The sequence below is a fragment of the Triturus cristatus genome, chromosome 3_1 (genome assembly GCF_964204655.1).
Source record: "Triturus cristatus chromosome 3_1, aTriCri1.1, whole genome shotgun sequence".
Lineage (NCBI taxonomy): Eukaryota > Metazoa > Chordata > Amphibia > Caudata > Salamandridae > Triturus > Triturus cristatus.
This window is the reverse complement of record NC_140583.1, coordinates 404,458,621-404,475,095: the sequence shown is the minus strand read 5'-3', so window position 1 is coordinate 404,475,095 and position 16,475 is coordinate 404,458,621. Positions and strand designations below refer to the sequence as shown.

The 16,475-nt window shown below is 47.3% G+C and overlaps 1 protein-coding gene across 3 annotated transcripts in view; it reads left to right on the top strand.

Annotated features, from left to right (window-relative positions):
* DMXL2 (Dmx like 2) overlaps window positions 1-16,475 on the top strand; it is a 2,034,639-nt gene that overhangs the window by 1,475,648 nt on the left and 542,516 nt on the right. For all 3 annotated transcript variants that reach the window (XM_085644194.1, XM_085644192.1, XM_085644193.1), the window contains one exon: window positions 14,719-14,840. In XM_085644194.1, the coding sequence (XP_085500320.1) occupies window positions 14,719-14,840 (122 nt within the window). The remainder of the gene's footprint in view (window positions 1-14,718; window positions 14,841-16,475) is intronic.

The following is a 16,475-nucleotide window of genomic DNA, read 5'->3' as shown; positions in this document are numbered from 1 at the left end:
CAGGTAGAACAAATTTGTGGCATGGTGCACAGCAAAGGCTGTGAATCTCCTTTCCGCCCCTCTATCTGAGGTTCTCCTCTTTCTTCTTTCCCTGGCCCAGCAGGGCTCTGCTCTGGGCATCCTCAAGGGGTATCTTTCAGCTGTTACTGCCTTCTTACGGCTTCCTGATCAGCCTTCTCTTTTCTAGTCCCCTGTTGTAAATAGATTCTTAAAAGGCATTACTCACATGTTTCCTCCTGTCCCCTTTGTAATGCCTCAGTGGGACTTGAATCTGGTGTTAATCTATCTGATGTGCGCTCTATTTGAGCCACTTCATAACTGTCCTCTTTGTCTTCTGATTCTCAAGACTGCTTTCCTGGTTGCCATCACCTCTGCCCGAAGAGTGAGTGAGCTCCAGGCTCTTTCTTCTAAACCTCCTTTCCTCTCTGTCCATCCGGACAAGGTTGTTCTGAGGACTCGCCCTTCTTTTCTTCCTAACGTGGTTACTGCCTTTCACATCGGACAGTCCATTACCTTGCCCACCTTCTTTCCACCTCCGCATCCCTTGAAAGAGGAAGAGAGGCTCCACCGTCTGGACCCAAAACGTGCATTCTCCTTCTATCTGGACCGCACCAAACAGTTCCGGGTGGACGACCAACTCTTCGTTGGCTACGTGGACGCTAAGAAGGAGCGGGCAGTGCACAAGCAGGCCATCTCTCGGTGGGTCGTTTTGTGTATTAAGGCCTGTTATTCCTTGGCTAAGAAGAATCCTCCTGTGGGGATGAGGGCCCATTCCACTCGGGCCACAGCTGCTACTACTGCCTTAGGAAGGGGAGTCCCTCTGCAGGACATTTGTCAGGCAGCAACGTGGGCCTCGCTGCACACGTTTGCCAGGCATTACTGCCTGGACAGCCAAGTCCGGAGAGACGGCTTCTTTGGCCGTTCCGTTCTCCAGGACTTCCTGGTGTGATCTTGGTTCGCAGACCCACCACCGGGGTTGGTATTGCTGGGGTATCTAGTCTAAGGTAAGGAATCTAACTAACGTGTTTCTTTCAGATGCACAAGTTACTTACCTTCGGTAACAATATACCTGTAAGAAACATTAGTTAGATTCCTTACCGCCCCACCCATCCTCCCCGTTCTGCGAACTGATATCTAGGGTTAAGGTCATCCCTTTCAGGGCCCTAGTTTCATGGCACCAGTGTCAGTTTCTTGCATGGCTCTGTGTTCCTGGCACGGAAAGCTATGTACAGAACTGACGTCAGCACGCAAGGGCGGCGTCTAAGTACTCCGACGTCATCCCGGCGATCACGACGCCGACGGACGTGGAGTCGCAGACGACGCCTACCGACGCGCAAGGGTACTGCTGACGAAAAATCTTTCCGGATCCAGCCTGACGCCTGGGGATATTCTAAGGTAAGGAATCTAACTAACTATAAAACCCACCTGGTCCACGTGGACTAACGTTGACCTGTGGGCCATTAGCCGACTAGCGAGGATTCGACTGAGTATCTTATAGTCCAGGTTAAGCATGGCAAGCGGTCTGTATGCAGTCTGGTCCCAGGGCGGCCTACCCGGTTTAAGGAGAGGTACAATGATTGCCCCCCGCGTGGAAGCAGGAAGGCAACCCTCCTGCTGTGCTTTGTTATATACTACGACCAACTTTGGGGCCAGGGCATCTACAAATGCAGAATAAAATTCCACCGGAAGGCCATCCGTCCCCGGCTTCTTGTTCCGAGCCATATGTTTGATAGCGCTGCGCACATCTCCCACCTCAACATCTTTACCAAGCTCCTCCGCCGCCTCGATATCAAGCTGGGGAAGTTCTATCCCCTCTAATAGCACTGCTCCATTAGCAGCCCCTGGAGCAAGCCTACTCTGATAAAGAGTGGTATAATAGTACAGAAAATGTACGTTGATGGCTTGTTGAGTATAATACGCCACACCCTCCTGGTCCCTAATCTCCAGAATCGGCATGCCTCTACGCGCCGGGTTTGCCAACCATGCCAGCAGCGCCCCTGATTTGTCCCGTTCCGCTTGGGCCCGAGTGGTGTAGGCTTCATAATCAAAGGAGCGCAGCCTTTCCACCTGTGTTGCCACCTCCTCGAGTGTCGCAAGCATGTCCTCCTGCCTATCCGGTCGTTCCGGTCTCTCCTTTTCCAGGTCTCGGAACCTAGCCTCTGCCCTGAGCACCTCCTGTGTCAGCACCTTTCTGACTCCCACCACCTCCCCAATACAACGCCCTCTGATTACTGTTTTGAACGCGTCCCATTCGATAAGCAGGCTCGATGCAGACCCCGCCTTATCTAGAAAATAGTCGTTGATCACAGATTCAATCGAGGTCTTAAACTCCGGATCATCTAGCGCCTCCGGTCTCAACCGCCAAGTAGGAATGGCAGGCTTTGTCCATACCCAATCCAGCGATACTAGCAACGGGTTATGATCAGAGATCGTTCTGTTCAAATATTCACTATGGGTAATCCCTTCGTGCACCTCTGGGGAGCAAAGGAACGAGTCCAGCTGAACATGCAACTCATGCAGCCCAGAGAAGAATGAGTAGTTCCTATCCCCCGGGTGGTGGCCCTCCAAGTTTCTATCAGTCCCCACTGGCACTGCCACGCCCGCCTAGCCACTGCAACCCTGTGCACGGGAGCATCTGGAAGAGGTGGGTGAGAGCGATCCAGGTCCACATCAGCAATACAATTAAAGTCCCCCCCAACAGCACCGAACCCCTCAATAGGGGAGCCAGCTTCCCGGAGAGGTGCTCGAAGAAGCCAGCTTGAGCTACGTTGGGGGCGTAGAGGCTCCCCAACACTATATTCCTACCGTCCAGCCGCCCCGCCACCACTACATATCTACCATCTGGGTCAATCAGCTGCCTAACGCTCTGAAACGGGACCCCCGCTCGTATCCAGATCAATGTGCCCCAGGAAAAGGCTGAGTATGAGGTGTGGAAGAACTGCCCCCTCCATCCACGCTGTAGCGCCGCCCCCTCCATCTGCGTTAAATGCATTTCCTGCAGCATAGCAATCTGTACCCCCTCCTCACCAAATATGCATGAATCTTGTGCCGGCGTATCATAGTGTGCATGCCCCTGACATTCCATGACATACATTTAAGACCTACGGTGGAACCCATATCTGGAATCGCAGTGGTTTTCCCTCCTGCCCCATGATGAGGTGCGGCCGCCATTTTGTCTGCCGCTCCGCCCGAGCGCGAACCGGGAGCGAAATTGCCGGTTTCTGAGTGCCCCGGCTCCACAGCACACCGAAATTGCCCCCAGGTGGGCACCAGGACCTCCGCCGCCAGCCGCGATGTGAGGGGCCCACTCAGCTGCTCAGGATAACTGGCTATGGGAGGAGGCCACGGAGGAGCTCCGAGGTCCGCTGCTCCTTACGCTGGCATCAAGCCACGCCCCCGAGGCTGCTGGGCTTCATGGCCTCTTGCATCCTGCTTGTGACGCATGGGCATATGTAGTTAATGAAGGACGATTGGGTCAGTGGCTGACCCCTCTCCATTTCCTAAGCAGATCTGACGATAGTGACAGATGCATCATTCCTGGGATGGGGAGGCCATCTTGGAGAGGTAGAGGTCAGTGGCCTCTGGTCTTGTGGAATCCGAACTGCACATGAACCTGTTAGAGTTTCAGGGGATCCGGCAGGCATTGAAAACGTTTCTACCCTCCATCAAGGGAAAGCAACTACAGATGTTCATATACAACACCACCGCCAAGTGGTACTGCAACAAACAGGGAGGGGTGGGGTTGTAGACCCTTTGTCAAGGTGCCCTGCTTCTCTAGACATGGGTGGATTGTCAGGGCATATCTCTGGTGGTTCAACATCTGGCAGGCTCTCTGAATGCCAAAGTGGATGAACTCGGCTCGAAGATACCTAGCGGATCACTAATGGCGTCTCCTTCTGGAGGTGCTGCAGGGTCTCTTCCAGCAGTGGAGAGAGTCTTGGATAGATCTGTTTGCCACCACCGAGACCATGCAATGTCATCAGTTCTGTGCGCTGGAGTTTTCAAGGTGGCTCTCGCTCAGGGACATTTTTCATCTCAAGTGGAGCTCAGGCCTCCTGTACGCCTTTCTGCCCATACCACTCCTGTCCAGTGTTCTCAAGAAGTTCAGGTATGCCCAGACCCAAGTAATTCTTATGGCTCTGAACTGTGCACGTAGAGTCGGGTATCCTGAGCCGTTGAGCATGGCCATCGGTCCTCTGATCAGGCTGCCCATTTGGGAGGGTCTTCTGTTGTAGCAACACGGGAAGGTTTTCTACCTGAATCTGTCAGTGACCCGCCTTCTGGCGTGGAGATTGAGCAGCGACAGTGGACTGCTTTCGACCTTCCACTTGAAGTCTGCAATGGTATTCTGGTAGCCAGGCATCCCTCCACCAAAATGGTATATGGCTGCCGTTGGGCCAGTTTGTTGCATGGTGTGCAGAGAAACAGATTGGTCCTGTTTCCGTACCTGTCTCTCAGGTTCATATGTTTGTTCTTAACCTTGCCCAGCAGGCCACTATTGAGAGCTACCTTTCTGCTATATCTGCTTTTCTGCGTTTGCCTGACCAATCTTCCCTCTTCCAATCCCCTATTGTACATAGGTACTTGAGAGGTTTGCAACATTTGTTTCCTCCATCTCCCTTTCATTATACCTCAGTTCGACATTAATCTGATTCTGACATTCCTGATGTGTGCTCCATTTGAGCCTTTGCACAACTGTCTTCTCAGGCTTGTTGCCGTCAAGATAGCCTTCCGGTGGCAATAACATCTGTCTGGAGGGCTTACCTTAACATCTATCCAAACAAACTGGTTCTTCGTACGTGGGCTTCCTTTCTCCCAAAAGTGATCACTCTCTTTCACGTAGACCAATCTATCACTCTGCTTACTTTTGAAGCTCTGCCTCATCCCTCCAAGGAAGAGTTCCTGGTGTGTGCTCCATTTGAGCCGTTGCACAACTGTCCTCTCAGGCTTGTTGCCGTCAAGATAGCCTTCCGATGGCAATAACATCTGCCCAGACGGTTAGTAAGCTACAGACTTTTACATCTAAACCCCCTTCACCCCGCTCACTTTTTACACTCTGGCTCATCCCTGCAAGGAAGAGGAGCGACTTCACCTTCTGGACCCAAAAAGAGCTTTTGTAGGAGGCTGACTCAGTATATAGTGTCCACCTATGGTGAGGCACTGTGCACTGAGTCCAGGCAACCCTTAGTGATAGTGTTGAGGTCCCTGATAACCAAAGCTCTTATGGGGTGGCTGTGAAGAGCAGCTAAGGCTTATTCAGGAGGGTGTAAAGTGGGTACGTTTACCACATAGTCAATCAGCAAGCTTTCACACAAGAAAGAACCACACATCTGTTTACAAAAATACAGTAGTATTTATCATCACCACACTAATACCTAACTTGGTATATCTCCTACCCTGGGATATCAAATGCACCCAAGAAATACTTCAAAAACAGGTAAGTAGCATAGGAAAACACATGTGGCCCTATAGAAAGTGGTTAATAGAGGTAAGTACCAAAACAAGACTGTTACTCAAGGATCGAGAAGCCCAGGGGAAGCAAGGAACCATCAAAGGTGAGTAGCTAGGAACTCAAGGCGCCTGGGTGCAGAGCGTTTACACTAGGTCAGTCAAACGTCCTTAGGATAACACAGGGTAAGTTGCAGTTGGTATTTTCTTGTTTCTGGACCCTGCCCAAAGCACCCTGAAGACACCAGGTGGATCAAGGGAGGTTGGAGAGCCGCCCCACCCGTGGATACCCAGGGAACCAGGATACCTACACCAGGGAGCCAGGGTGCATAGGTGCGAAGCGGTTTCAGACCCACCTGTAAGAGCCAAAAATGGTCTAGGAAGTCCGGCAGCTGCAGGGACTCCTGGACCAAGACGGTGGAACCCAAACATGGATTCTGACCGAGAATTACCTCAAAGCAGAGGGGACCATGTCCAAACCACCCAGAGGTGTCCATAAGAAGCAGGAGCAGAATACCACCCCTTGTCAGAGGTACTTGTTGAAGCGTGACAGTCTTGATGAAGCAGCTTTAGAGCCCGGGCGCTGATACAGGAGCACAGGAGCCATCCACGAGCTGTCCCACGACCGATGAAGCATGTTGGAAGGTCAGTGGCCTGCGGGACCACCAACAAGTGTTGGCAACCCCAACAGTCGGGGTAAAGGAGAAAGATGTTTGGATGCAGACCAGCAAGGTCTCTGGAACTAAGCCAGCAATGGTAAGTGAGGGCCGGCCTGCAGCACACAGGAGAGCTAGCAGGAATCATTGGAGTTTCTTCGAGGACCCTCTGGCAGCAGGCACAGAGAGTCTCAGCGAAGCCTCAGCAGCACACAGAAGATGGAGACCCACGGTGCAGAGGATGGAGGCAGAACATAGTTTGTGGAGCTGTGTGAGACTGGAGCTTCTTTGAGCTTGAAGATCTTCTGGTAAGAGAGTCAACAAGCCTTGGTGATTGCAGACAGACGCGGAGCACAGGGAGGCGGTTCAAGTCGGCTCGAGAGGGATTACAGTCGCCCAAGTTGCAGGGAAGACTGATCTGGCCTTTTGGGAGCCAATAAGCCACCACCAATGTTGTAGAGCTGGGGGATGTCTGTGGGACAACAGGATCAGCAAACCGGTTGTCGACGTAGAGGTGCCTGCTGATGCAGGGAAGTGACTCCTTCACTGAATGGGAGATTGCTTCTTGCTTGGATGCATGCAGAGTCCTTGCTGACTCAGAGGATGCTGGTCACGGAGTTTCAGAAACTTGGAGCATGGAGACAAAGCTGCAGCAGGAGTCTTTCCGCCAAGAGCAGTCTTAATTTTGGACCTGGCTCAAAGAAGCAACAGAGTACCAGTGTTCACTAGCAGAAGAGTATTTAGATGATCTTAAGAAGACAGGAAGTTGGTTCTTGAAGATGTTGTCTTGACAAATCTAAGGGCACACCCTCAGGGAAGCCCTTAAGTAACCCAGAAAGGGGGAAGGATCTCTTCTGCGGTGACCCACCTATCGGGGCAGCTCAGGGACGCTACTCAGCTGGCCCTATCAAGTGGCCACCTGAAGGAGCTCTTGGCACCTTACTAATGAGGAGCTGGACAGGGGGCTAGACACTCCCCTGTCCTTTGTGTACTATACAGAGCCCCCCCAGTACATGGTATCATGCAACTAACACTGGAATCGTTGTAGTTGCATGATTCCAACATGTTTGATATCAAACATGAGACAGTTCGGGCAGCCATTATGTAGTTGGACATCTCGACTTGCCAGTGTCCCACAACATAGCTTAAAATGGCTGTCCCGCACTTACAAAGCCCAGAGAATGGAGTCCGCGGTTTGTAGGGGTACCTCTGCTCATGCAGCGGTACCCACACACTTAGAACCATGCATCCTGCCCTTGGTCTGAAGGTCCTACCTTATGGGTGACTTATAAGTTTAAAGTGCAATGACAGGATATAAGGAAAACCTTATATCTGAAGTGAAAGTTGTATACACCATTTGCCACTGATTGCGATGGTAGCTCTGCAGACACAGTTTGCTTGGGCTCCAGTGGGTTGCACAATACATGCTGCAGCCCTTGGGAGACACCTGGTGTACCAATGCCCTGGGTACCTCAGTACCAAATACTAGGGACTTACAGTGGTACCCCAGTATGCCAATTTTGTGGTGTACCAAGTACTTACCATTACATTTAGAGAAGAGAGCACTGCCACTGGGATCCAGGTTAGCAGGATCCCAGTGATCTATAGTCAAAACACACTGACACCAGACAATAATTGGGGGTATCTGTAGGAGAGTAGGGTCTGCTTTCTATGTTCACCCCCACTTTTTGCTTTTGCTTCACTGGTTTTCGACTTAGATGTGGCTGTGGGCCTGCTAATCAGACCCACAGCCCAGCTGTTCTCTCTCTAAACTAATACTATGTACTTTAGGTGCATAACCCAATTGGATAGGATCACCTTATTGGCCCCTGTACAGTGTACCTTAGATACCCAGGCCATAGGTGTACCCTAGGCCTACCAGGGGCTGCAGCATGTATTATGCCACCCATGGCCTGGCCTTCCATTATGACACAACTGGCTGATCACTCAGCTGGGGCAAGGTCGTGTAATCACCCCTTGCTTAGGTGTAGTATTCCTATACCTACCTTATATAGACACATGTGTACCTATCAGCCACTCCTATGGCAGGCCTTAACAATCCTGGAGGCAGAGTGCTGGGTAACATGTGAGATGGTGCTCTAGCATGAGCTGAGCCTGTCTGCAGCTTTCGGAACCATGTCCTTATAGCTGTTCTATGATATAGCCTACCATATACTCTTAAAGTGCCTTATAATCTTAAACGGTTATGGTAACTATGGTTTGGCTTTATCAAAACATGTCGTGTAAGGTGTCTAACACTGTGGAATAATACCCCCATACCATTTCTGGCAATGAGGATATTATCCCTCCCTTCTAGAGGGAGAAGACATGTTGAAACCTACTTACCCGTTAAAGTTAACCAGAGCCCCAGCATCACAAAATGGATGCTGCTGCCACAGACACAAGTCTGACCTCCTGCTGCTGGGAGTCCTTCCAGCGAGGGAGGCTTGGACAATAGGTTTCCTGCCTCGGGAGGTGCGAGCACCACCCTAGACAGGATTTAGTGTATTGGGGCAGGGAGGGTTGAATGAAACGAGACACTGCCTGGGGCACACAAGGTGTCCCATGCGTAGTCCAGTTCAAACCGGTGCTGGGGCACTCCAGCCCCAGCTCTGGCGCGAAACTGGACAAAAGAAAGGGGGTGTAGCCACTCCCCTTCCTGGTCCCACCCATAGGAGGGACCTTGCAGGTATCCCAGCCCACTAGCCCAGTATATTAGTAGCTAGTTGGGCCCTGCTAAATTAGGTCAACCTGAATCTGCAACTTGAACAGAAACTCTGGACCTTCGACATTCGACCTCAGGAAGAAGACTGAAGAAATCTCCCTTGTGACCAAGGAGTGACCACCCTGGGCAACCAGGCACCATCCAGCGTCTGCTGCTTGCTTTGCGACTGAATCCTACGAGGGACGACTGCAGAGACTGACCAGCGCCGAGACTTCCAGACACCTCTGACCCAGATCCACATCTCCAGCGAAGCTGAGACCCGTGGAGGCGACGAGGGACGTGGGACCGGCGACTTGGGAAAAGTGGCTAGTAACTGACTAGCGCGACTTCTGAGGCTTCCTCGAGGCTGTGCTTGGGGAATTGAGAAGCCCCACTCCCGAGCACCATCTGCAAAGAAGATCAGCTCCCCACACTTCACGTGTTCTGCGTGGGGCCCTTCTGCACCTGTGTTGCTCGACGTGTTGTCCGGTTGCTGGCCCGTTGGCTAGTAGCCTCTGCGATGACGAACCTTTACTTTCAACTTGCTGGTCTGGCTCCTCCAGACTGGCACCCGCTCCTCTGTGAAAGAGAAGCACCCCAGACCTTCCTGGTCTGCACCAGAAGCAAGTCCTCCATCCTGCGTGGGTTCCGCTTGCCAAGGCTTGTTGGGTCCTGACTCGACTTCGACGCCGCCGACAGCAAGAGCCTTCGTGGCCCAGCTCACCTCCTGGTCCTGGTCGTCCTCGACGTCTCCTGGTACCCGTGGCTGCTGCGACAAGCTTCACCTCTTCAGCTACATCTTCATGACATCGCCTGGTTCCTTCATGGTTCCTTCCCGGCTCCTGGCTGGTGACCTAGACTCTGTCCCTTCTGCTTGCAGGTTCCTTCCTTCTTGATCCCCACCTTGGGATCCACCGGACACTCTTCACTGACTGCCTGTCAGCAACTTTCCTTCAGGCATCCATAGAAGTCCACGACGAAACCCGACGCAAGTTCACACCTATGCACCCGCAGCCCGTGGGCTAGGTAACTTGGGTACTTCGGTGCTCACAAGGGTATGATATATTGATTCAGAATACACAAGGAAATCTAAACATCTGAAAAATTAAATAATCATCTATAGCCATAATTCAGCTAATGTATAGGTAGTCATCTCAAATCTCCCACCCATTAAGTAAAGCATAAGAGCTAAATTTAAAATACTCAGAATGTCTTCTCAAACCTCCACCTTTACTTAAATGACATTTCATTCGAGTCCCCGGACCAACCTGCACATCATGGAGAAATTATTTAATTGTAATACTCTAATATCAACAAAAGTCAAATTGCAGTAACCTTGCTTAACCTTGCTTAATAAATATGAACAGAGTGCTTGATATCTCTAGCCATACACATCCTAACTTCTTACTTTGCAGTGATTAAAATGCTCTCCATAAAGGATGCATATTGACATATGAGAAAATACATGAACAAAATTCTTTTATAATCTGGCAAATGATATGATTTTGATGTCAGTTCAATATTGGCAGTAATTCCTTCATATGATTGTGGTGTAGCCTCAACTTCTGATCTTGCAATTGTTGCTACATGATATAGTAATTTTGAGATTTAACAGCATTAAAACAATTCCTTCGTGGGACAGCTCGCCTCCTGGTCCTGGTCGCCCTCGACGTCTCCTGGTACCCGTGGCTGCTGCGACAAGCTTCACCTCTTCACCTGCAATCTCCCGACATCGCCTGGTTCCTTCCTGGTTCCACGTGGTCACTGGCTAGTGACCCAGACTCTGTCCCTTCTGCTTGCAGGTATCCTTCCTTCTTGATCCCGCCCTTGGGATCCACCGGACACTCTTTACTGACTGCCTGTCAGCATCTTTCCTTCAGGCATCCATAGGAGTCGACGACGAAATCCGACGCAAGTTCACACCTATGCACCCGCAGCCCGTGGGCTAGGTAACTTGGGTACTCCGGTGCTCATCAGGGTATTGACTATCCTAGTGTCTAGTTCTCAAGTCTCGACTTCCTAGCTACTCCAGAAGTGTCCTAAATCTTATTAATTCTAACTTGTACTATTTCTATCGATTATACGCATTACGCGTGATTGTTTCCACTCTGCACCTGAATCCCGTGGACCTCCCACTTCCTAACCTTGGGTAGTATAGTGTAGCCCCAGCGATTCCCTAGGCCTAGGCCTATCCTATTTCCGTGACAGTGGTCCTTATACCACTTACTTAGTATATGGTTTGCGTGGCCCCTAGGGCCTAACTGTATTACTTACCTGTGTGACTTAATGTATGCTTAAATAAGACTGTGTTGTACTTACCTCGAATCTCATAAAGAGTGCTGAGGGTTTGACTAGAATAAATACATTCTATTTTTATATATATCTGTTGTGGTGTCCTTTCATTTGGTATTCAAGGGATTACATATGGTATAACAGCTGGCTTCACATGCCATTCAGAGTTTAGCCTAAGACTGCTCTTGTCCATGCTACCACTAGGATAGCTGGTCTATAAGGTTGACTTTACAACCAATCACCATAAGGGTTGTTTGGACTGATACAAGGTGTACACTAGAATTAGTGACATCATATATCAGGCCAACTTCTCACAGTATCCATCCAGAATGATCCTACTTTCCTACAGCGTTGTCGTTCTACCTTGACCGCACACAAGAGTTCCGGGTGGATGACCAACTCTTTGTGGGATATGTCGGAGTGAAGACAGGATGGGCTATAGAGAAGAGGACCTTCTCATGATAGATCGTTCTCGTTATCAAAATCTTATGCACATTAGCTAAGAAGCTACCCCCTGAGGGTTTGCCTGCTCATTCCACTAGATCTGAAGCTGCAACTTTTGCGTTAATACATGGAGTTCTGGTCCTGAACATCTGCCAGGCGGCAACGTGGGCTTCCTTGCACGTGTTTACCAAGCACTACTGCCTGGACAGTCGGGTCCATACGGATGGGCATTTTGCCCTTTCAGTCCTTCAGGACTTCTGCATGTGAAATTGCTCAACAGAACCACCTCTGGTGAGGTATTGCTTGGGTGTGTATTCTAAGGTAAGGAATATGTGTCTAGAAGTTGTTATCAGATGAACAAGTTACTTGCCTTCAGTAATGCTTTACCTGGTAGAGACTATCTAGCCGTACATACCCTACTGACCCACCCTTCCTCCCCGCTCTACGAACGGATGGCGCCTATATAGGCACTACACACATCACTTCCGGCGTAGACGCCACCACGTGGAGCAGTACAAGGCCACCTTCTAGGGCTCAGAAGTGCTGCTCAAGAAAAATTTCCAGATCCAGTTTGACACCTAGGGGTAATTCTAAGGTAAGCAATCTGTGGCTGGATAGAGTCTACCAGATAAGGCATTAACAAAGGTAAGTAAGTTGTTCCTTAATGTGCATGTGTTGCATTTACAGATTTGCCGCCTCAAGTTCTTTAATACCATGTTTATATCCCACTTAACTTGGCGAGGCCATACTCTCAACATAGTGTGTGACCCACAGAATAATTAATATAGATCTTTGAGAGTTGGGGCAGAGAAGCCTATAAATAAGAGCTTCATTAGGAAACCTTTCCATATTCACATAAACCACACTGAAGACATTTTTTCTCAACCTTCTGACATTCCCTCTTTTAATTTCTAAAATTGCTTTGCTAATTGTACAATTTTCTTTCCTTTTCCTATTTTTCACTAACTGTAGCTGTACTCCTCTCTTTACGTGTCTGTCAGTAGTAGAAACCTTGGTGATTTTTTGGTACAGACTCTCTAAGAAACAACTAAAGGTTCAAACTTATGTGAACATTTTCTTTCTACAAAAACAACCATGACAACCATAAAATCGGGACTAATGACGTTTTCAAAACCAGCTCTCCTTTTAAATCTAATTTCTTTTTCAGTGCTGTGATATATTGATTCAGAATACACAAGGAAATCTAAACATCTGAAAAATTAAATATTCATCTATAGCCATAATTCAGCGAATGTATAGGTAGTCATCTCAAATCTCCCACCCATTAAGTAAAGCATAAAAGCTAAATTTAAAATACTCAGAATGTCTTCTCAAACCTCCACCTTTACTTAAAAGACATTTCATTCGAGTCCCCGGACCAACCTGCACATCATGGAGAAATTATTTAATTGTAATACTTTAATATCAACAAAAGTCAAATTGCAGTAACCTTGCTTAATAAATATGAACAGAGTGCTTGATATCTCTAGCCATACACATCCTAACTTCTTACTTTGCAGTGATTAAAATGCTCTCCATAAAGGATGCATATTGACATATGAGAAAATACATGAACAAAACTCTTTTATAATCTGGCAAATGATATGATTTTGATGTCAGTTCAAGATTGGCAGTAATTCCTTCATATGATTGTGGTGTAGCCTCAACTTCTGATCTTGCAATTGTTGCTACATGATATAGTAATTTTGAGATTTAACAGCATTAAAACGATTCCAAGTACTTCTCGGCACTGTTCTGTTGCCAGATTATACTCCGATTCATCCTTTATACCCTAGAATGGTTTTCTAACAGAACATGTTCCACCCTAATATTTTGTGTCTGCATAATTTCAAGACATGCATCCTCTCTTCTAGTTGTGTAACCATATTTGCTTCATAAATTTATATTCCAACATGTTGGTGTACATAAACTATTACTGTTGCTGAAGTTGTCATTTAGCGAAACAACTGAATTTTGAAGACGTCTATGGTCTGAAGTGGTCTCACAATTTTTCTACAGGAGGGGTCTCCAACCTTTTTCTGTAATATGTTTAACAAAATCACCCCAAGCAACTAATATTATTAGTGCTGTTATAGTGACCATGTCATACAAGATTACATTAATGGCCACCATGTGTAAGATTACTAGCATTAATCGCTCTGCACATCAGTCAGAGTTGCCAGCAATCGTGTGAAAAGAGACTGTCAATTTTAAATGCATCTACATGGTTAATAGGTAAGAGGTATAGTTGCATTGTGCCTAATACCAACGTAATTATTTCTCACTCAAATATGAGCTTTACATCTATTTTGAAAATTAAGCTATTTTTCTGCAAACATCAGTTTAAGAGTTTTGAAAATACACATGATTTCATCTTGAAAACACATTCTCATGTTTGGTATTCATATATTAATTCTACCAAGTAAAAGCTTCTAAGTTGGTAAGCTGGGCTTCACACAGGAGAGCTACTTATAGGTTGCTGCAGAGCCTCTGTACCTCACGGGCTACTCGTTGGAGAAGCCTGACCTCGACAGTTTAGTAAAGGAATTGAAAAGTAAATGCTTCTCCATTACTGTGTTGTGTCTACTTTGTAAAGTACAAACAAAACTCTATAAACCAAATACAGAAAGTCTGTATGTGTCCTCCTACAAAGAAAGTTATCCCTCTACCCTACAGCATAGAGGATTTTGGCCATGAAGCCTGCACAATAAATGGTTTGAGGGGGACCAGGAATGTAATCTGACACATGGCATGAAGCAGAACTTTGATTATGTGCTAACTGTAGTTTCCTCAATTTCCCACACTTTGCTTATACCTTTTGGAGGTATAATTGTTAACGTTTTATGTCTTCGAATCATAACTAAAAATGGGAATATTTGCCCCACTAATCCTGTGAGAGTAGCAAGAGGGTTAGCGGTTGGAAAATGTGTGAAGTCTACCAAATGTTGAATGAAAAAATGTATGTTACAAGTGTTAATGCTTTTACAGACTTGATTCACCAAAAGGAATCCTTCATTTTGTCGTGCACTGACCGCTGAGAAATTAGCCCATCACCAGTGTTTTACCTACCGTAATTGACATCTGAAAATACTTTCGTTTTGGATAGTATAACATAATATGTAGCAAATAATAAATAAGCTTATATCGCATCCTTTTCATGTTTGTCTTGTATAGGCAAACTTCAATGAAATTGTCCTGGCTTCCACACACGATGTTCAAGAACTTGATGTTTCCAGCTTATTGGCTGCTCAGTCATATATATGGATTGGAGAAGAATATGACAAAGAATCTAAAAGGTTAGAAACATTATCTTAGTAGTAGTATATGTGAACTTTAAAATAATTTTGTACTCTACTTGGAATCACTACTGTAACAAATACTTACAGTACAGCGACGGACACAACAGCATGGTGGGCTCACAAAGATACTTAAACATAAGTTAAACATTGCATTTCTGATGGATACTTCTAACTGCAGACTTCTTACCTTAAGAATATCCCCAGGTGCTAGACTGGAACCCTGAGAAGTTTCTAAGCAATGCTCCCACGTGTCGATAGGTAGTGCCATGTGGCTCCTCAATGATGCTGTAGCACCCTGAAGTGCTAGAGCGGTGCTGCATAGAAGAGCCACTCCTGGGTGCTGACGTCTGCTCTGCTCTTTCCCTACACTTCGACAGCGATCCAGAGCTCTACTTACAACTTTATTATTTTTCCAATGACTTCTGTATTGCATCAGATAGTGTGCCAGGGAGAATGTTCCCCCTGAAAACTACAGGATTTAAGCTGTGCAGTAACTGCAGGAAGCAGATGTCGATCACAGACCCTCGCAACCTGTGCTTCCGTTGCATGGTCTTTTCTGACAACTTGGAGTTGTATAATACATTCGGCCTGATGCACCTGAAGGTGTTGCAGAAGCTTGAGACAATACTCTTCGTCACCTAATGTAAGAAGAGGTCAGTTATGAAACATAGATTACACTCTCATGTTTGTGATCCCTTTCACCAAGTTAATCCCATGCGTAGTCCCGTTCCTGTTCAAAGTCTTCTAGTAAGTCAAAAACAAGCCTAAAGTGCAAGAAGGCAGACTCTAATCTGTAACCTCTGTCTCAAAGCCAATGCTACCAGAGGCTAGAGGCCTTATTTGACACCGACTCTGTCAAAGTTAAGGGTATGTAAAATGTTTCACATGACACTGGCGATGAGGTGGACAAATCATCCACCTTTCCACCCACTATACTGATGGTAGATATACCTATATTTCCAAAATATCAGTGGGCTGGATACATCGGTAGGACTGAGCTTGGGCTACCAACAGAAAAAGGTGTACCTCTTTCGTAGTAGTTGCGCGAAAAACAGCTTAAGTAATGGATTTACTGTTGAAACCACAACTAACTTGTTAATTGAGATGCTTTCACCAGGCCCAACCTCTTCTGAGACACCTTGGTCTAATCCATGCTCGGGCCCTCGGGTGAGTCGAGCTGTTGCCTGATGATATATATGACAGCCCCCGCTGAACAGATTTTTCTTACAAGGCATCCTAAGCCTGGATGTCTGGTGGTGCAGGCATCTTTGAGTAAAGTAACTCTTAATGCCATTCTGACCAGCCCTTTGCATGGATTCAAAACATATTGATGTCTTTGGAAAGAGAATGTTCTCGTCAACTAATGTAGCCTTAAGATCCATGAACGCTCCACAAGCATCTTAGAGTAAAGTAACTCCTAATGCCTTTGCAACCAACTCTTTACATTTATTCAAAACATATTGATGCCTTTGGGTAGAGAATGTTCTTTTCCACTAATGTAACCTTAAGATCGGTGACCGCTGTGTGCCTTCTTGGTAGGTACATCAATGCTTTAAGGGACATGACCTGTGATATTTACCAGCCATAGTGGCAAAATTATACATGATGGGTGAGATGCTGTGGAATAGGTCG